The sequence below is a fragment of the Pelodiscus sinensis genome, chromosome 6, assembly GCF_049634645.1.
Source record: "Pelodiscus sinensis isolate JC-2024 chromosome 6, ASM4963464v1, whole genome shotgun sequence".
Taxonomy (NCBI): Eukaryota; Metazoa; Chordata; order Testudines; family Trionychidae; genus Pelodiscus; species Pelodiscus sinensis.
The window spans coordinates 33084364-33106133 of record NC_134716.1 but is presented as its reverse complement, the minus strand read 5'-3'; the positions used below and the strand labels follow the sequence as shown (position 1 = coordinate 33106133).

Here is a 21770-nt window from a genome sequence, read left to right as displayed (position 1 = left end):
TTCAAGTTTGACTTGCTTAAGAGCTTTACTTTGCTTTTGATTTCTGATGACTGAGCATGATTACAAGGCACAGATGAGCCAATGTACAATGCAAATATCCAGGCACCCATGTCTGATGATCATACATGATGTGATTTTACCAAAAAAATCTCTAAATGGTGTTGATTTTGTTTTGACTCATAAAGCCAAGCCAGGCATTAATTTTTGCGCACCCCATTAACTTTCCTTATGCCCAAGCAGAGAATATCATGTCTATCCTTGCATTTTAGATTTTGATTTGGTTTTCTAGACAAATGTTTCCTTTCAAATGTGTAGGAAATGTCTGCACAGAACTGTAAATTAGCAATGTCCCGTTTAAATAATTTTATTATTTAAATATCAGTGCACTGAGCCCATACTCATTTGGTTTGGTGACTGCCAAACAAGGAAATGAGCAGACATTATTTCACTACAGCGGTAGCTGTTTCTTTGTTTAAAAAAATAGAAGAAACCAAAGGCTTTTTAAAGAACATATATGGGTCTCTTTATTTTTAACACAATAAAACACAGTGGCATTTTTAAAAGATGCCATCATTTGGTTTGTGATTACCATGGATGTTTTGTTGCTACTCCATAGTAAAAAGAGTAGTTAAAATTTCAAGGCATTCATTGTGGAAATTTTTACATGGACTCAAGGGAAAGTAATTGAACCAAACAAACCAAAAATCATGTATTGCTTAAATTAAATAAATAAAAGCCCAAGTCCAGGAAACATGTTTTATTTTGATTTTAACAGGATCCTTCATTTATCCTCTGCTAAAATTGTGAAAACTTGACATTCTGCAGTCACAGAAACTGCAGGTCTTGATCCCTATTTGTTAGTAGGTATTGCCAGCAAGAGTAAGTCTCAGGTCTGACACTGGGTTCTCAAAGTACAAAGGACGCTACACAGGAATCTGTCAAACACAAGCAGTTTATTTTCTGACAGCTATCAGCTGTGCCCCTTAACTAAAAAAACAACATGATAGGAAAAGCGGCATTTCTTACATCCCTTCGGCTAGCTGGGAACCCATTTCAGCTGCAGATGAAGTGGGAGACTGTCTCAGCTTCCGAGGCACTGGTACCCAAAGCCCATCGGTGAGGTCCAAATTGCTGTGCTCTTGTGCAGCTTTAAATACTGTGTATCTACCTTGTTTGTGGCAGTTTGGAAATATCTGGGGGTTACTCATTGCTTGTTACAGTATGGCTTAGCTGTACTGCTTGTCCTTTGACTTTGTTTACATGATCGGTACATTTAGGTAAACAAGATTATGTTCCCGCCCTTATCTACAATTTGTTCTTGCTACAATGGCGTATGTTCCTAGAGGCTTGCTTCTGGCTCATCAGTAGTAGGGAATGGGGAGGGGGAGAATGGGAAAGGAGGGAGAATGCAGGCCTCACCGCCGCTATACTTCACATGTATAATTTACCCCTACATTCCACCCCTAGGTGGTGGGGCACTGCACTCATATTCATGGATGGGAGGTATACTAGCTGTCTGGTTACTCCAGGTAACAGGTGTAGTAGATACCACACACAAGCACTCCACACGATTAGTGAGTACCACAGTGGTCTGCTTGAATATGCCATCCATAACACACTCTCCCACTGTATTAATTGCTATTCTACTAGGATCCAGAATGTGGTGTTTAAAGGGACACATCCATTCATTCCAGGGCATTTAGGCAAGCATGCCTCTCTTTGGATGTAAATCTCCAGCTCCCAATTAGCTCACAAGTTTGGATCCTGAGACGAGCCTCCATATTCTGATTGGGATGCATACGCATTGTAATGGTGTCTTCCCGATAGGTGATAGGTGTAGTCCATAGGTGCTTGTCTAGGGGTATAAAGCAAAAACAAAACAAAGAAACATATGCAGCAGCAATTGTTTATAATATGTCTTTGGTAAATTAGCAAGTTGGGCTCATGAAAGGGGGGCGCTATTTCTAGTTCCTTAGCAACAATTCGTGGTTGGCCTTAAGAGGGCAGCTGGGTATCTCTTTCCCATGCAGACTGTGGGGCACCTCTCAGGGCCATAAACTTGAGTGTATATGCGAAATTCCTAATAGTGGTATCCAATTATGGATGTCCGTTTGGTGTTGTGCTGCCTAGCTTATAAACAAACAGGGCCGCTTTTCTGTGTCTGGCCTGTTAACCTGTTTTGGCTTCAGCTAGGCCTGCTAGGCTTTGTCTCTTTGCTCCAACTGAACAGCAGGTTTCTGGGGGATAGCTTGGCCACAGACCATAGTTTAGGTTTTACCTATGTATCAAAGGGCTACTGGCTACAGTGGGTTAAAAATCTGTTCCTGCATTCCCTTCTCTTAACCTAAGGTTCTTTAACCCACCAGGTTATATACAGCAATGTTAATGTTTGTAGCTTACTTTGGAATCATTGGTAGAGCACTAGTACCAGTAGGAATGTTATAATCGATACACCCCACATAATTTGGCAAAACAACACCCAAATTCAGCCCCAGGGTATTCCATCCGCTGACATAGCACTGCAGATGAGCTCCTTCAACTTGAAGTTCTGCTTTTTTTAATGTATTTTTGCCAAGTCTGAATACCACCATGTATGCCCCAAAGACTTCAACCCCAGCAGTGCTCTGCCTATCTGCTTCTCTGGGAAGCTAAAGAGGATAATTTATAAGCCAGGGAAGGGTCATACTTTGTTTATTTAAAAAGTTCTTGACTGTACCAGCTCCTATCGCAATACTAAGTTAGTGATCAGATTATATACCCTGCTGTGGGCCTGTCTGATCCAGAACATCGTTTTTGCAAGTATCAGCATAAGTGTAAGTACCAGTATAAGTGTCTTCTTTCTCAGTAAATGTGAAGGTGATCCCTCTTCATCCCTATTATTAATATAAAACAGCATTTTCATTGAAGTGATATTCTCTTATCTCAGGAGGAGATTGAACCTTTGAGGGTAATTTATTTACATAATCTTTGATGCTCTGTTGACATATGTGATTTTGTAGCACACCGAGGGCAGCACTGATATTTTGCTCAAGAGTTTGAAGACCTAACATTTTAGTTTGAACACCTCATCTTCAATCTTTTATGCCTCTTGAAATTTGCTTGATTTCTGACTATGATGAGAGATGAAAGAAGAGAAATATTCTAGATTCTACTTTACATAATGTTTCTTCTTTTTAACATCAAATTTCTTGATCCTAAACAAGAACCAGAAAATGTAGGGAACGTGTGTAGCTTTTTTAATTAACATGTTCCACTAAATGAAACCTCTTCTGTTCTAAAAAATAATTGTTGGTTGTCTTTCTACATGTTTGCATGTAGAGTGAATGATAGTTCTGACCCATTTTTTTGTAGATATGCATGTTTTAATTAACTTGAATCAAGAAGTTTAAGGCAATTACACTAACCAGTTTGCCTCATTTTTTTACTAAGAAGGAAATCTGGACCAAAGCTTTGAAAATTTGACCTGAGCTATCCTGAAATTCAGGGGCGTTTCGTTTCTATGCAGGCTCTTAATTCCGGCCCATCTTTACAGCTGTATTAAGGAAGGAAAAGAGGGAAGGGAGAATGATTACTGGTCCATTTGTTACCATGTTATTGAGAAGCATTTTGTAACCTTTGCCCACTACACTTTGGCAGTGACATTTAATGCTAATTACTTATCCCACGACCTACAATGAAGACTTCATAGGAGGTGATAGAAAGGAGGAGGGTGGGAGCAGAGAAGCATCAATTCTTGCCTATTTTGAGTCTTGCTATCAGCTGTTGCTTCTTAAGATAGAGTCGGGCATATTTCCTTATAGTACAGGAGCGCTCTTAAAACATTTTGCATGTTTAAAGCCTGTACAGGGCTTAAGAGATTGTTTCCTTATTTGTTCTAAAAAGTCATGAAAAACCGTCATTTTGCTAAATTGCATCTTCAGCATCACTTTGCTTTAAGACAGTGATTTTCAAATTATGGGGTGCAACCCCGTACTGGGTCGTGGAAAGTCAGGCACTGGATCGCCTTACTGTAGGGTGACCAGTGGGGGTGCTAAGGTCAGTTTCCTGCCTATCCTGGCACTGCGGACTGCACTGTCCCCTGGAAGCAGCCAGCAGCAGGTCCTCCTCCTAGGTGGAGATGAGTAGCCAGTTCTCACAAGATTAAAAAAAACAAACAACCCAAAAAGCAAAGCCAATCTCATTTCAAAATAAGCCCCAAATGAGCTGAATCTATTTTTGCTCGGCAGTGTCTGGCAACAAAGCAGGAACCAGCCAATGGGAGTGTGGAGCCAGAGCTTGGGGTGGGGAAATGGACCTGCTGCTGGCCACTTCCACGGTGCAGTGTGGTCCATTGTGCCAGGCAGGAAGCCTGCCTTACCATCCCACCGCCTCACTGACTGGGAGCCACCAGAGGTAACCTGTGTCCTAACAATCCCCTCTCCCAGACCTGAGCCCCTCCAAACTCAGAAACCCCTCCTGCACCCTAAGCACCTCATTCCTGGCCCCATCCCATAGCTTGCATCCCATCTCCATGCCCCAGCCCAGAGTCCCTGCCTACATGACTCAGAAATTCCTTTATATTATTCCAAGAGACACTTGAACATGTGGGAAGTGAATTTGCAATTAATATGATGTTGTGCTAAGTAATTTTTTTGCTACAGCTCATGAAGTCTATGTTTACCTACCTTTAATAATGGTGGCAATCGATTTTGTGCGGTTAGAGCTGTTCTTTCCAAGAAGTATGTGACTAGCAAGTTAAAGGCAACATACCGTGATTAGTACAACAAATGCCTTTGTTTTGTGGTGTCTCAAAGGTGCTCAGTTCATAATATCCTAGAAGGAAAAGGCTGGATACTGCAGGATCACTAGGCTGTTGCAATGCCTGTAGATTGTTGACAGCACTATCATGTTTCCGTCCAGTGAATACAAAGAATTGCCCAAGCCCTTTCAGTGTCTGAATTGTTAATCTTTTGGAAGAGGCACACTGTGTGGTATATACTCATTATGACATTACTGCCACATAATTCACTGATATGTGCACTGAACCATATGCAAAGCTAATGCAAACCTGATGCTTGTGCTCTCCTTCCAGCTTGTAAATAAGTCATGATTCATTCTTACATGATTCACTCTCACATCATATAACATGTGATTGTCCTGGAAGGCACAGTGTGATGGGTCTGTCAGCCATGAAATCACTGCACATTTGACACACAAGGACACGGCATTAGCTCAATACAGTATGTTTCAGAGATAGACAGGAGTCTGTTAACAGCTCCCCTTTTTATTAATATAATCATTGTTACTGCCTTTTTTTGGTTAAATGTCAGTAATGTTTTTTGAGCTGTGCAAGATACAGATGTAGTAAGAGATACAGAGAAGAGAAGATTTTTATAATCTAATGCTCTTCAGCTCTGATGGAATGATGAAACATGTTTGAATTAAGTTGTGCTTTAAAATATTGTGGAAGATGTGAGTCTTCTGGATTGTCTTTCAGACATGGTTATCTGAACAATGTAATGTGTCAGGGCAACCCCTCCAAATACTTGACCATGAACATCCAAAAATATATATATATTATCCTAGAGTACCTATCACTGAGCACTGTGTCTCTAGGACATGCCAGCTAATACATGATGCTGCCATATGTCTCCTCAGCAAAACATATCAAACAAGTCCTCTGCACTCTCTATTCACTTTTCATAAATTATCAAGTCAAGTTAGGGCTCAGTCCTTATTTTCTCAGTGGCCTGAGCCCAGGATATCTAAAAGATCACCTAAAACTTCGGGATGAGAACGGCGGTTTACAACTCTGCTCCCTGGATACAGCGGAATTTTCTACCATAAAAGGTAACTCTCGTCTGTGCTGGAGACAGATCTTTTCAACAGGTCAGTCTAAGACTGTGGATTTAACTCCGATGGAAATTAAGGACCTTCACAGACCTCACCATCTTCCACTCCAAATGGACAGTGCATTTGTTCACCTTTACTACTATAAACCCTCAGCAGCCTGTACATTGGAAAAACAAGCCCCTTCCAAAACAAAACATCACACTGCAAAGATAATTTTCCCTCTGAGGAGAGGAAGAATCAATTACATATGACAGATGACGTGAATAGAATAGAAAAGTGTCCAGAGGAAAAGGAGTCTGGGAATATAGAGCCTAGTCCTGTAAACTCTTCTATATGTAGAACTTGGTTTCAATAGGACTATTCACAGCAGTGTTTGTTGTAACAGCTTCTTGGTGAATATTTTGTGGATATGCCAATACAATCTGATTTGCTCCATGGAGCTCAAAGATAAACTTGTTAAGTTGCAGAGGGGTAGCCATTTTAGTCTGATTCTGCAAAAACAACAAGGAGTCCTGTGTCACTTTAAAGACTAAAATCTGACAAAGTGGTTTTTACCCACCAAAGCTTATGCCCAAATAAATCTGTTAGTTGTTAAGGTGCCACATGATTCCTTGTTTTTCCATAAACTTGTTAATGAGAAATGTAAGTGCTTTGATCTAAGGAGGGTGCTAATAATCCAGGACACAACATTCACCAGTCAGGCACATTACTACCAAGTATTAGCAACAAAAGTAGTTATTCTATGGATTACCATTGTGTGCATGCATCGGTGTTTTCGTTTAGCTGTGTTGCAGCTGAAGTTCTTGATTCTGAGCTCCAAGGAGGGGTCCTCTTTTCTAGAGTGGGCTGAAGTCAAAGTTTGGTGGTCTTGGGGAAACTTCCAGTGGCACTACATAAAACATAAAGCAGAAGCAGCGGGGAGCAGAAATGCTAGTCCCTCAGCATAGACCATATCAATGACCAATGATACTACCAGTGTTCAGGCTAGCAGATGAATGAGAGGAATGGATACTATGTTTACTGTGCTCTGCTTTTGTATTTCCAACATATTTTGACTTTGATTTCTTTATACTGAAGCAACACATGAGAATGAGGGAATCCTATCTAGAGAGTCAGCCTTGGGAATAGGCAAACTGGTTAATTCACTAGGGTGCCAAAACCTGGTAGCATCCATTGGAGTTAGAGGTGAATCTGTATCCATAATTGCAGTGTTTTTTCTAAAATATTTGCATGTTTTTTCCTATTTCATACCTGTTGAAAAGAATGTATCTTACTCCAGTGGGCATTTTTGTTGCTTGTTCTTAGGGCTGTTTGAAATTTAATCTTAAATAGCTTGAATTTTCTTTTTCTATTAAAAGTAATCAGTGTGTCATGTAATAAAATGGACTACATTGCATCCATAGCCTATATATTACTTTATATAAGTATTCTACACCTCTGAGTTTGTATTAGCAGCATAACCTAAACAAGTCACACACTGAAGAAAGCAGCCCTCCCAACGTGGACAGACAAATGAAGGGGTTTCCTAGCAACAAGAACTACATGATGGCTCTCAAATCAACTTCTCTGCCTGGGTCAGGTTTCCCTCCACATTAATGGCTCTCATGGAAGACCTGGAATCAAGATGCCCGTGCCTCGTTAGGTTACTAACTGATGGTCTAATGTTGATGAAAAGTGAGAACACCCCTAAGACACCATCTGTTTCATTAAAGTGTGACATCCTAGTGTTTATCAGATGTGCTAGATAATAAAATCAACCAAGTACAGTAATTAATCCATATTAGAAAAGTGCTGCCTGTGCTACTCCTTGGACGTTCCACTAGAGTTAGACAGCTCTGTTGGCCAGTGCACCAGTTAGGAGTGGGTACAGGCTGGACTGTGGCTCCACCTTTGCCATCTCTTCTTAAAGTTTTTGAAGCAGTGAATGCCCATCAGGAGTTGAGCCCTGGTCAACCAGCATAAACACTCAAGGGGCTCACCAATGCACAAGGTGGAAAAGAGGCTTCTGGCATCCTCTTCAGGGCAGGGGAGATGCTTTCCACATCCACTCTAATTCTTCGATGGTTTGAGTTTAGTTTAGTTTCGAGTTTTGGCTGAGGTATGGCCAATGCTTATTTATTTTTCCAAACCACTTCTCCCAGCTGCAGCCTAAGGTGGCTTTGGACCAGGTTACGTGCCTCTATTCCCAGGATGGACTACAGCCATTGGCATCAGCAGAGATGGGGGAACTGGAGCTTGCTTGCTACAGATGAGAAGGAAGAGCTGGCTGTGTGCGCTTCATCAAGGTTCTGATTCTGGAATTCATCCTTCTACCTGATCCACCAGAGCCCAGATCTATTATTTATCAGAGTGACGCTGCAAGCCTCTTCTTTCCTCCCAGCATTTGTGGAGGGGGTCCACTGAGGGCTTGAGAGGGTCTGTTATTTTTCATGGACATATTAGAATGGAAGACCAATGAATTCCAGACATGTACCAAGGAATGCCACAACATGACCAACAAGCACATGGGAGCCAGAAACATGAGTGGCATGACAAGACTGCCATTGATGGACACAAACTGAATATCCAGTCAGACCGCCCTAAGGACTTAGGCAAAAATCGATCTGGGTAGCACTTGATCTGCAAGGAAGCTACATCCCATTAGGGCTTGCTCTGATGGTTTGTTTTGGGGAAAGAGAGATTTCTATCTGGAAATAGGTACTGAATTTACACCTTTTGAATGTTTTTGCGTGATTAAATAATGTCATGGTACACAGGGCCTGATCCTGCCCCAATGTAGTCAGGGAGAGTTTGCCGCTCGTTTTGATGGAAGCAGGATTGGGCCAAGAGAGCCTGGGATGGAATTTTTTTTTCCTGTTTGCTTAAATAGAATTATAGGGATCTTCTTTTGCCCCTTCCGGGTACAAATACACTGGGCAAGATTCTGCTCTTGTTTATACATGTGTGTCATCTTAAGGGGGTCCACTTGCAGATGGACCCCCACTGATGAATGAACGAAGACTCCAAGTCTATATGTTTATATAAATAGCAAGCACCTATGTTTGTCTAATTTACGGTAGTATTTCATTGTTTCTTAATTATCACTTCAACGGTTTATTCTGTCGAAGTTCTTTCTGTCTTTTTCCTCTTTTTTTCTTTTCTCGCCTGCATTGTTTACCTTTAAGTTGTGACTCTTTTTGTTAGTGATATGAAACTGTCCTATGTGACACACAATCACAACTCTTGAATGTAACACCAAAAGAAAAATAATTGCTTTAGGGGAAAAAAAATTGGGCATTGTCTAGCTACAATGAGGTGGCTGAAAAGTTAAGAATTAAGAAATTAAATTGTCGTCTAATCCTTGCTACGGTGGACTTATCCATCACATGAATTTTAATGATCAAAATACTACATAGTACTATGCTTCTGATTCAAAGGTGCATGATTCTGTATAGTAATTAAATGGGAGCAGAACCACTTTCAACTATTTTACAGCTGTTGTCTGTGCCCAGCCAGTAGGAACTAGTCTTCAATATGATGAGTAAAAACTCAGGAAATAAATCAAGATGTTAGATCAACTAAAAACAAGACTTGGTGCAAGAGTTTTCTTCTGCTCCCTTGCCAGCAAAATCAAAAGGGCCCTCATTTATTTTGGTGATCAGTCTATTAATAATACTTCTCATTGTGAATCTGAAGTTCAGATATTGGTTTTGGTTACAAATCAGCTGAGTAACCATGAAATCCTAGCAGAAAATTTAAACAAACAAAGCAGATCAGGAGTGTCCCACAGAATCGGTTAAAATTGAAGTGAAGAACTCTGCCTCTCCAAAAACAACCCCCCTCTTGTAAGACTGGGCTGCATACTCTCTTACTTAGAGGTCACATTTTACAGGCTGGACCTCCCCGGTCCAGCACCCTCGAGACCTGACCTTTCCTAGAAAGAGAGTTTGCCAGACCAGGAGAGATCTGGTGGGGGGGGAGGCTCACTGCTGGGCTCCTCTCCCCAGACCTCTTGGGCCATGAGCTGTGGTGGCCCCATGGGAGTTCCCAGGGCTATGGGCTCTGGTGCCCCACTGGCCCTGCTGGCTGACTCCACTCTAAGCTGGCAGCAACCTCTATCGTGGGGGCACTCTAGTCCAACAACATCTGGAGCAGATGTTGCCAGACTAGAGCATCCCAGTCCACACAGGTTCAACCTGTATTTCATTTCCCCCTATATATCATGCTTGCTCATGAGTGTTCGACATTGGGACATATGCTGTTCATCCGTACTGGTAAAAGAAGCTCTAATCCAAGCATTTCCTTTATGGGGAATGGAAATCCTTGTTATAATACAGAAACCTCAAGTAGGCATAGAAAGTGGAGACGTCTTTATACTTAATCAGTAAGGGCAGGTACAAGATGGACATGTTTGTGGTTTGGACACGTCTCTGTGTATATGATCTTGTAGTCTGAGCAGGAGACAGGACAACTGGGATCTATTTCTAACTGGCATCTTTCAGATGTGGATATTATATTTGTATTTCACAGGGATGCTGTGAGGCAGACCTCTGTGTAGGTGAAAAGTGTTCTAAGTATTGTATTAAGGAGTGTGGGAAAAGGGTTCTGTTTGATATAGTTCTTACTTAGGCAGAATTGCCATTGACATCAGTGGGAGTTTTGATTGCGTGAAGATTTCATATTCTGGTGTGGAGGCACTGACTGGGTCTATAGTACAATGAAAGCTTTGTTATCCTGCACTCATGGAGAATGGGGGTTGCTGGTTAATTGAATGTGCCAGATAACAAAGCTTATTGCTCTGCCTACCAGCAGATCTGGCTCCTGCCAACTTGAGGCAGGCTGAGGGGGAAGGAGGTGCCTGCTGATGATGTCAACTGGCTTTTCTGGCGTTCAGACACTCTACAATGACTGTCAGGACAGGCAGGAGTCAGGCATACATGCCTGAAGACATGGCAGTGTTGTGACGGGGGACAATGCTAGTTAACAAAGTTTGCTGGTTAACAGAGTGCCAGATAACAAAGCTTTCACTGTATGCCTTTTTTTTTCTCCCTGTCTGCATATATACAGGAGCTAATGCATCTGCTCCTGACCAACTGAGCCTAGCTTTGGCCTGGAACAGAGTAGACATCGCTCGGAGTCAGATCTTTATTTATGGGCAACAGTGGCCGGTACAGTATATACCATCTTCTATAGAAAATGTTTAAAATCAGGCAAGAAAATGAATGCATTTTTTAAAAAACAGACTAATATGGGGTTTCCAAAATACTGAGATGTTTAGAATCCAACCCAAGTTTCCCTGCTCAGAGCCCCTGAAGACAGGGTAGATCACAAAAGTGCCCTGCTCTTCTTAAAGGAAATGATGCCATTTAATGATGCATCCCACTCTGTGGCCATTCCTTCCAAGAGATAATACACACACACAAAGCTATATTTAAAGTGGTTCTACAAACTACCATGAAGTGCCTGCTGCAAACTGTTTTGTATGCAAAAAAACAACAACATTAAAATATGGTTATGTGGAAAGTGATTTTTTAAAAACTTTTCTAAACATCCATGCATCATTGTATGCTATAGCTTATGATACTATCTCATGATATAGTACACCAAAATTATGCTTCACACCTATCAGGTATCAGACATTAGTGATCAGACCTCCCAGAGCCACTGTATCAGAAAACTGCTTATGTTGAAATGTATTCTCCATGTTTGCTACTCACAAAGACCGGAATTTTCAAAGGAGCCTTGCTAGCCAGTTTTTCAGATTACATGAATATTTCTCTTGCTTTCTCCATTGGAATTAAGCATGCAAAACACATGTAGCAGAGATGTTGCAGGGAAACCTTGATTAGATGATTCCAAACAGCCACACGTGTCTCTCCATCACAAAACCACAGTGGCAATCTGTCTAAGAGCTAGGGTGTGAAATCAGTTTTAGCTTTGTACCACGGTAAAAGCTGTAGGTACAAAGTACTTTCCCAAAAGAGGAGGCCGCCTGGGCTATGAATATAATGGATATGATCTATCTGTTGCATGTGGCTCTTCTTGGAAAAGCTGTTTATAGTGGCTTCCCTGCATTCAAATCCTCGCTGGGTGCTTGTGCTACAGTATTTACTTAATAGGAGGTAGGACTGAATGAGCACAAAGTGCAAAATCAAAAGCAACGTAAAATGTTTGTCAAGAAAGTGAAAATAATAATGAGAAGTTGACAAGGCTAGTGACTTGAACTGAACCTCTCAGCCTAGCTGACGAGGCTACCTAAGAACTGAACCTTTCAGTTCATAGGGCCTGATCCAGGTTTATCTAAGTACATTGCTCTTATTACCCAGATATGTTCATTTTTGTATTGCTACTTTGAATCAGGGAAACCAAAATAGATGTAAAGTGTGATGATCTCCTTCTGAGTTCAGCAAGTGAAGGGAATTCTGTCCAAACACCAACCCTCCTCATGCTAGAATGACAATAGTGTTTACAGCAGTGATTCTCAAATGGTGGGTCAGGACCCTGAAGTGTGACCCTATTTAATGGGGTTGCCGGGACTGGCATTAGACTTGCTGGGGGGCAGGACCAAAGCCCAAGACCCTACAACCAAGGCCAAAGCTTGACAGCATCAGTCCTGGATGGCAGGGCTTAGATTACAGAGCCCCTTCACACAGGGCAGAAACCTTTGGGCTTTGCCTCCTGCTTGGGGCAGCAGGGCTTAGGCAGGCTCGGTCCTTCAGTCCCCCCTCCTGGGGTCATGTCGTATTTTTTTGTGTCTGACAGAGGTCATGGTGCCCTGAAGTTTGTGAATCCCTGATCTCTAGACTGGACTCTAAATGCAGGACCACTCTGGATAAATCATTTCCTTTGCAGGTGGGGTCTCTTGAGCAGGCAATGCTGGATGCCTTGGTGTTGGACAGAGTGGATTTTGTGAAATTGCTCATTGAGAATGGAGTAAGCATGCATCGGTTTCTCACCATCTCCCGACTAGAGGAACTGTACAATACGGTAGGGCCAAGCTAAGGCAAATTTTCTATCTGTTTGTTCATGTGTGTCACCACTACCCCCATGCTACAATGACACCATGGTGCACAGCACAGCAAACGCCTTCTCCACAAACGTGTTAACATTTTCTTGCATCACAAACTAACATTGCTCACATCAGGAAGTGTGGTTAAATAAAGGTCACTGAAGCTGCAGATTGCTCTGGGTGGTTGCTGGGAGTTGTAGTTCATTATGAAAGAGGTTGGCAGGGAAGCTGTGAGCAAGATAGGACCTAAGGATGATGCCGCATGACTCCCGTGCATGCCAGATCCCAAGAAAAAATATGTTGGTTTTTTTGTTTCTCTGATTTTTGGTCCTTGAAATCCACGAGGCCAGGTAGAGAGTGGCAGTGTTGCCAACTCTTGTGATTTTATAGTAAGATTAGCAACATTTGGTGGATTTTTTTTAAGCTCCATCTGCTGAAAACATTACCTGAAAATAAGAAAATGAGACCTTCTGTTAGAAAAACAAATATTTTAGCCCTTGTGGTTGCAGAGAAAAGCTTTCAGATTTGTATTCTAAGTACTCTAACACCAAAAAGTTTATAAACATAATTCTGTATATTGTGTTATTGCCAGAATGTTAAAAAAACAGGACTTTAACAGGGTTCAAAAAAGAACCAGATGAATTTATGGAGGTTAGGTCCATTAATACTTATTAGCCAAGATGGGTAGGAATGGTGTCCCTTAGCCTCTGTTTGTCAGAGGCTGTAAATGGATGGCAGGAGAGGGATCACTTGTTTACTGTTCTGTTCACTCCCTCTGGGGCATCTGGCATTGGCCACTGTCAGAAGACAGGATACTGAGCTAGATGGACCTTTGGTCTGACCCAGTATGGCCGTTCTTATGTTTTGTAAATCTGATTTTTAAGAAAAATGTCATGATTGAGGGAGGGAGGGCTGACTTAGGGTTTTTGAGTGTCTGGAGATGGTAATACCATCATAATAAATGTCACCATTTTTGCAATCCCCAAATTTTCCAAAATTAAGTTTTTACATTTACAAATGTTATTACCAAATGTTTTTCTCAAGAAAGCAAAAGTCCTTGAATCAAATGTTTATGTATTGCAGTGCTTTAGTTGCTTACAGCACTTCCCACAACAATGCTGCTCTCTGTGTCCCCCCCCCCCCCCCCTCCTCAAAACAGCATGTGACCAAAAAAATTATTTGAATGCTTTTTGGGAAAACTCCTGATTCACATCAGTGCTTGGTTCTGATTATTTCTATTTCAATCCAACTGAAAGGACCTTTTCACACAGCTTTGTACCACTTACCACCTAGCCATAGGGCTGAACTGGAAAGAGGATGCTGCAGTTCTGGAAGCTCCGAGAGGAGCTGCAACATCCTCTTTGCAACTCAACCCTATGGCTCGGTCATCATCTGTGTTTTCCCCTTCCAGCATCTTCCTCAGTGGCAAGTTGTGGGGACCCAGGCCCACCCACTACTCAAAACGCAAATCCAGGGACCCTGTAAATAGCATATTATGGACTTGGGGAACATATATTCCTAATGTATTTATAGTGGCCAGAAGTTGGTGTCTCCAATATATCAAACATTAAAAGACTTAATTCAAAAACATAATAGACAAACTAGAATCTATACTGCCCTTACACCAAAGGTACAGAGTGCTTTTTGATTGGCTTGTCCCAGGTTAAACAATTAATTGAGAAAAAACTGAGAACTTTCTGAAGGAAGGACAAAGCTCTGCTATTGTAGTTACCGACTGAAGTGCTACTGATTAGTAGAAACAAAAAACAGGACTATGTAGCACTTTAAAGACTAACAAGATGGTTTATTAGGTGATGAGCTTTCGTGGGCCAGACCCACTTGATCTGAGGAAGTGGGTCTGGCCCACAAAAGCTCATCACCTAATAAACCATCTTGTTAGTCTTTAAAGTGCTACATGGTCCTGTTTTTTGTTTCAGCTACACCAGACTAACACGGCTACATGTCTATCACTGATTAGTAGGTGTGTGCCTGTTTGGATGGTTGATTAACCAGGAAAACTTTACATGAATGGAGCCCCTTCCAGAGTTCACATTTTTTCCTGCATGGCTTCTAAGGCAAAACTGTTTCTTTCTCTCTCTTTCTGTCATTTACAGAGACATGGACCGTCCAACACTTTGTATCATCTAGTGAGGGATGTCAAAAAGGTAAGAGTCCAATAGACGGTAGGTTGGAGATAATGTCATGATAGCGTCTCATAATTAGAGACAGTCTCTGTTTTGCATGAACTTTCTGAGCATTCCCCAGTTCCTTTCTTCCCCCATACTCCCATCCACCATGCCATTTCAGACTGCATTGTTTGTATAGAATCTGAAACTCTTGCACACAATGCACAACTAAAAAGTTACTGGGCTTGCTATCTCAGTGGTTTTAGATGCTTTCAATACAGCGCTTTTGCTAGTGGAATTGTAGGCTTTTTCATGCCATGTGGATTTATGCTTTTATCTGTATTTTTCTATACCCACGACTATTTTGGAAGCTTAATATCCATGTTGTCAATCAAACCCTGAGATTGTAATAGATCTATAATTTTTATGCTCAATCTTGATCCACAACATTTCCAGTTCCGTCTTCTGTGATACGCTGTAAAGTCCTCCATCTTAAACAGCATTGAAAAAGGGATAGTGCAGTAAAACAAGACGACAGCTTGTCTCTTCCCCATTATCAGAAATTTCAAGTGAATTTCAGGCATCTTGAACTATAAAGGCTACAATGCGGCTGAACCAGTCCACTTTCTTTAGCAATACTGTTGGGAGAAATTTGTCATGGGGTCAGAAATAAAGGAAAAACTGGTATCTTCTGTATGCAGATGGTTTCAAGTAAGGAACTGTAACCCAGTGCTTACCACATCACCTTTAATTTTCTTTCAAAGGGTGTGTAAACTGCAGACATAATCAGTGCACATTGGTGCCTGTATTTCTTTAAGTAACTTGTGCTGCCAAAGAGGATTCTCTATATACAGACTAACCTGAAAAATAAGAGAAGGAGGAGGGAGATTTTTTTGTCGGAGCACAAACTAATTTTGTGGTGTGCCTTTCATCAGTGAAAGTTAGACAGAGTTAATGGGGTTTTGGTACAATTGACATTTAGGGACCTTTAAATATCACAGTGTAATGGCAAATGTTTGGTACAATGCTACTGTATTTAATGCTACTGTATTTAATAATGTTACAGAATCATAATTATATTAAATAATAATAGTTTTGGGGAGTCAGGCCACTGCCCCATTGGTTCTGCCATGCACAAATGGAAATAGCTAATGGCTCTGTATGAAAGGATTAAAGCATAAAACCCTATTCCACCTCAAAATCTGATCACACCCCATTTAGACCCTTTGTTTCAGTGGCATTAAATAGGAATTACACTGGTATAAAGGAAAGCAGAATCAGAGACCCTCCAAGTTCCTATTGCCCACCTCTTACCTGCCACCCCTTGGCCTGTAGTGTGGAATGTAATGGCCAAAGGGCTGTTTGTACATGAGGCAGAGGAAGAACTTTCGTAGGAATAGCTAAACCATAGACCTCAACCTTTTAAAAAAAAAAAAAAAAAAAAAACCTCTTGGGTGCAGTTTACCACTTTGATGTGGTGCCCTGGATGCTTTCTGAAGAAACTGAGTAATGGTGGACCTCAGGGGCTTGTCATGGAGGTGCCAGGCTTGGTTTCTGGAGGGAACCATAGTTCCCTCTAAGGCACATGCCTGCACAGGCACGCACCAAAAATTTGCCTCATGCCCACCTCCTCAGCAGAGCTGCACAGAGGCAGCTCAGCTGCTCTGAGGTGGGGCCCATGTGGCAGGCAGCTGCCCCGGTCGAGGAGCAGCTGGGCAGCTACCACACCGCCCTTCCCCAGGGCTGGAGCTGCAGCCAAGGTGGGATACGTAGTGGCTGCCGAAGATGGAGCCTGGGCCATGGTACTAAAAATAACATCCCTGGCTCCAGTCCTGGCACATGGGCAGACAATCATCCAGTGTGCCAGGACTGAAGCCAGTTCAGTGCTATTTTTAGTACCACTAAGGTCACAGCCTCAGCCACCATGCAGTCTCGGTCCCAGTTGCTCCCAGGGATGGGCCGCGTGGCAGGCGACTGTCCCATGCGCCAGGACTGGAGCTAGGGCTGCAGTGCTATTTTTAGTACTGCATTCCCAGCACCAGAAGCCACCACACAGCCCCAGTCACTCTCAGTGCAGGGCCGCATGACGGGTAGCTGCCCCATATGCCAGGACTAGAGCTGAGTCATGGTGCAGCTGCTCCTGAGTTGGGACCAGGATGCTAAAAATAGCACCATAGTTCTGGCTCCATCCCAAGAACACAGGGCCTGCCATGCAGCCCTGCCCCAGAACCAGTGTGCTAGAGGGGGTTGAGAGGTGCAGGTGTCACGAAAGCAGAAGGTAAGGGAAAAGACAGGGGGAGAACTAAGGGGGAGGTGGGAATGAGGAAGGACTTGTGCTGAGGGGAGATGAGGAGACCAAAACAGGAGAAGAAAGGGGAAGGCACCAAGGGGCAGGGTGGAGGAAAGATCAATGCTAGGGAGGCCAAGAGGAGACAATGAGGAGAAAGGGCAAGAGGACAAGAGAAGAGGATGGAAAGGTGGCAGTGGCAGTGAGGGGAGAGAGTGATTCGGGGAGAGGAATGGGGAGAGGCAGAGGGGGGGAAAGAGTAATGGGGGCAAGAGGAAGGAAGAGGAGAGGGGAGGAGTAGGTGTTGGGAGAAGAGGGACTGAAAGGGGGGTGGGCATGAGGAAGGTGGGGATGGAGCAAGTCATGTGTGAGGTCACAGAGGGGCATGAGAACTGGGGCAGAGGGTGGGTGCAAGGATCATAGAGGATGGGGAGGGATGCAGGTCCCGGGAGGGCTGAGGGGAGTGAGAAGGGCAGGAGCCAGAACAACTGAGGAGGGTGAAGGGTGGGGGGCAGCAGACTGAGGATGGGAGACATGGCAGCAGAGGGAAAAGGGGAGAGGTTTATGACTTGGATGCCACAGTGGCACACATCCGAACATGCGCACATGACCTCAAAATTGGTGCACAAGACACGACTTACTCTGCTCATGGATGGAAAATCTTAGAGGGAACACTGAAGGGGGAACACCTTGTTTGTTGCCCCATGGAACTGTGTAGCAATAGCAGGAGCTTGGAAAAAATCACAGGTCATCGCTTTTGCTTCATACATGTGTGACAGTGTCAGTCCTTGAGTGGGAAGGCAGAGTCAAGGTTGAAATAATGGGCAGACATGGATAGTACATAGTAACTTGGCAAGAGTCTATTGCTGGGCTTTCCAGCACAGAAACAAAAGAAAATAAACACTTGAAAATTTATTAGAAATATTTGAAGAAGTTTGGGTCTCTTTAGTTTTATTAAGAAAGAGCCGACAGTATCATCTGTAGACTAGACAGCATTCACTACTATACAAGCGGCAATGAGAAAATAAGAAATGTCTGCAATGTAATTGGAATCATTCTCATGCATAAATCCCTTGGATGGAGCACAGTACTCAGATTAAGCCTGAGTGCATCTAGGCTGCCTGCTTCTTTCTGTACTTTCTCTGTGAGGCGCTAGCTAGTAGTACATTTTGCTAGTAAATGTGTGGTCATTTTTGTGCCTTTAAGTGCTTGGAATGATTATCCATCTGTCTTTTAGAGTAAATAGATTCCATTTCAAATTTCTCGGCATCCTCTAACATCTTTCTTCAGAAGCAAAGCATTTCAAGTTTAAAAAGTGTTATAATAACAGTAATTAGAACATTGTTTACCAAGGTTTTCCATGGCCTTTAATCTGAGAAATGTTTTTAGAAGAGCATTATAGTGAAAAATTAAGTGATTTACAAATCTCTTTATAAACAGGAGGCTTTTTCATAAAGCGGCAAGAAACTAAAATATTTTAAATATATTTTAACAACATCTATCCCCTGTGATTAAAAAATATGCAGAATATTGGAATTTTCCCTAAAACTTATCCTCTTAGGTTTTTGTTGTTGTTTTGTTGTTGTTTCCTCATGTAGAATCTTTCTTCAACACCTGCCTTCATGAGGAGCAAACTGGTGTGCTCTGATTAGAATACAGTTAATGGCTTCAAATACAAACAGATTATGAGCAACTGTTCACTAGTGCTCTTCAGAAATAGTCCCAATTATGGCCTATACTTCCCATGTTATTATTGATGAAAGATACCTTTGCCACGCTGACTATCTCCCAGTGTGCCACAGTCCTGCACCTGAGCATTCAAATCTCTTACTAATCAATCAGTGAGTCAGGACATTTGACATGAATTTAAATGTAAACACATTCTTGAGAACAGCCTCTCAGTAGAACATAGCATTATTTGACAGCCAAGAGTTTGCTGGGCATGACAGAAACAGATTGGTGTGTTGAAGCTAGTTTTTTAGTTTAGATAAATGTTGAAGCCAGATAGTTAAACTTTCAATCTTAATGGCAGTCTTTAAAACTATAAACACCAGAGAGATTTAAAATCTGTCACCTCAATCTGGAACAAGCAAAATCTGTATCTTTATTTAGTAGATATCCCACTGTAAATTTATTTAGTAAATATCCCACTGTATCTTGGCAAATTTTAGAATAAAAAAATCTGCTTGGAAAAGCAAACATGAAAATAATGTTGAATTTGTCATAATATATTAAAATGTGTTCTGTATTATGCCTTGAATATCTTAAGATTTTTCCTTTCATTTGAGAGCGATCCAAGCTTTACAGGAGTTCTAATAGTACTATTGGGGATCCTGTTAGAGCAAAGTATTATGTAATGGGGAAGGTACATTGCCACAGTCCTGTTTATGGAAGCTTGTATTTGTTTTGTGGATTCTGATTCACCTTCTTCTGATAGTTTCCAAATATTGTTGTGGAGACTGTTGCTTCAATGTAACTGTTTACAATGTATCTCTCAGGGAAGAGGGGAGCTAAAAGAATTACAGCTACGCTCAGGATTTGAATTCGAAGTGCAGCAATTAACAAAGTGACTCCTCTCTCTTTTCTAATGACTATGGTTGATAGATAATTGAATCCATTCTACTTTTGATCCCCTTACTTGAGCCACTAAAATGTAAAGCTAATTCTGCTTGCCTTATTTACACATATAGCCTCACTGATATCAAAGGGGCCTGTATAAGGGCAGATAGAATCTGTCACACAGTGGTTACTTTCATCACATTATTCTTCAGGTGATACACTCAAAAAGCAGAAAAAAATGAGTTGACTGCGTTTTGTCATTATTTTTGTGGGCAGAGATTGCCCTCTACTGGTCACTTTTTAAACATAAGATTCTGCCCTACCTTTGGAGCCTATTCGTGCAGATCAGCAGGTCAGTATTTTTCATTTGTTTATTATTAATGAATAGGTGTTCGTCCTTCTTGTTAGTTATATATACATTCAAATTTCACTGCTCTTAGTTCTAGAAACAGTTTCTCTATTCCTGTATCTGCAGGTAACTGTGAAACAATTTTATCACTAGTCAGTTTTGAAAAACTGTTAACCTCTTAGTATAGAAAATCAGAAATGGTCATGTATTTGTTCCAAATAAAAACAGTTCTTAAGAAGCAAAAGGAATGCCACCGGTGTTTAGAATTTGACAAAGGGAAAAATAGTGTGTTAGTCATAAAGCTTACTTAAGTGTCATTGCATGCATACTGTAACAACAAGGAGTCCAGTGGCACCTTAAAGACCAACAAATGGATGGGGGCATAACCTTTCATGAGATAAAACTCACTTCTTCAAATGTTTGAAGGGATACAGAGATGGGAGTGTAACATCAGTGCTAACTATATCATAGTGGATTAATTAGAAGAAAAGTGAAAAAAATCAGAGTGGATTCATTAACTTTAATATTACACTCCCATCTGTGTGTCCCTTCCTTTTCTTTCTCTTCAAGCATCTGAAGAAATGAGTTGTATGTCACAAAAGCTTATCCTCTAATAAATGTGTTAGTCTTTAAGGTGCTGTCAGACTCCTTGTTTTTACTGAAACAGACTAATATGGCTACTTTCTGAGAGATTGCAGACTGTAGTACCATTGGTTCAAACTATCCTATTTCATACCTGTGTTGTATAAGTAGAGTCCATGCTGACTAAGGAGCCAGGGTTGTGGGATGCTTGCATCATTGTGCTTCTGTTACACCCAGACTTGGTGTATGAACTGAGCCATACTATCAATCAGTTTATTTTCTATAATATTCACAACCACTGACTTAACTATAATATAGTTAACAGTGGAAATAGCTATACATCTTAGAGTATTTACAATAGTATAATGGAACCTAACATTGCCCATTAGAGTTAAAAACAGTGAACAGTTTCATGTCTACTACAGAATGGACATAATTGCTATGTGAGCCTGTTTCTGTAAACGGTCTGGCACATAGACAGCTTTTCTTTCCCATTGATTTTAATGAGATTTTTCACTAAAGCTATGTCTACACTGCAGAGTTTTTCCAGGAAACCAGAGGAAGGTATCACGAGGAAGAAGGGATGTGCCGAAAAAAGGGGGTTTTCTGATATTTGGCACCGTGTCGATGGGCCAAATGTCAGAAAAGCCTCTACCAACAAAAGAAGCGGGAAAAGGTACACAAATTGTGGTTTGCAATTTCTGTACCTTTTTCTGAAAGAACACCGCAGTCTAGAGACAGCCTAAATAACATTGTTATCATGCTTAGCAGGATTGAGCCCTGTGTATGTATTATGGAATGTGTTTTTGTGATTATTTTAAAAGGTTTCTTCATCAGTGTCCACTAATACTAAATTGACTGAAATTGTTTAGGGGAATTAGGCACACCTTTCATTAAAGTACAGGTAAATGTATTGGGAGATATTTCTAAATTCCCTAGGCCATTTCGAAAATCTCAACTATTATATTAAAAGTACCAAGTTCAATATTATATACATATTAATATTTATAATATGTATTAAAAGAAGTACAATATATTGAACATCCT

At 41.4% G+C, this 21770-nt stretch overlaps 1 protein-coding gene and 1 long non-coding RNA gene across 8 annotated transcripts in view; one reads left to right on the top strand and one right to left on the bottom strand.

The window, feature by feature from the left end:
• The window catches only part of TRPM3 (transient receptor potential cation channel subfamily M member 3), a 599368-nt gene that overhangs the window by 508799 nt on the left and 68799 nt on the right, over positions 1 to 21770 (top strand). For both annotated transcript variants that reach the window (XM_075931703.1, XM_075931702.1), the window contains exons 10-12: positions 10879 to 10979; positions 12664 to 12798; positions 14935 to 14985. In XM_075931703.1, coding sequence (XP_075787818.1) covers positions 10879 to 10979; positions 12664 to 12798; positions 14935 to 14985 — 287 coding nt within the window. The remainder of the gene's footprint in view (positions 1 to 10878; positions 10980 to 12663; positions 12799 to 14934; positions 14986 to 21770) is intronic.
• LOC112543827 (uncharacterized) overlaps positions 935 to 21770 on the bottom strand; it is a 153045-nt gene continuing 132209 nt past the window's right edge. For 5 of the 6 annotated variants that reach the window (XR_012904672.1, XR_012904669.1, XR_012904670.1 and 2 more), the window contains exon 4: positions 935 to 13266. This is a non-coding gene — a long non-coding RNA (uncharacterized LOC112543827). The remainder of the gene's footprint in view (positions 13267 to 21770) is intronic. The other variant, XR_012904673.1, reaches the window with a different exon arrangement.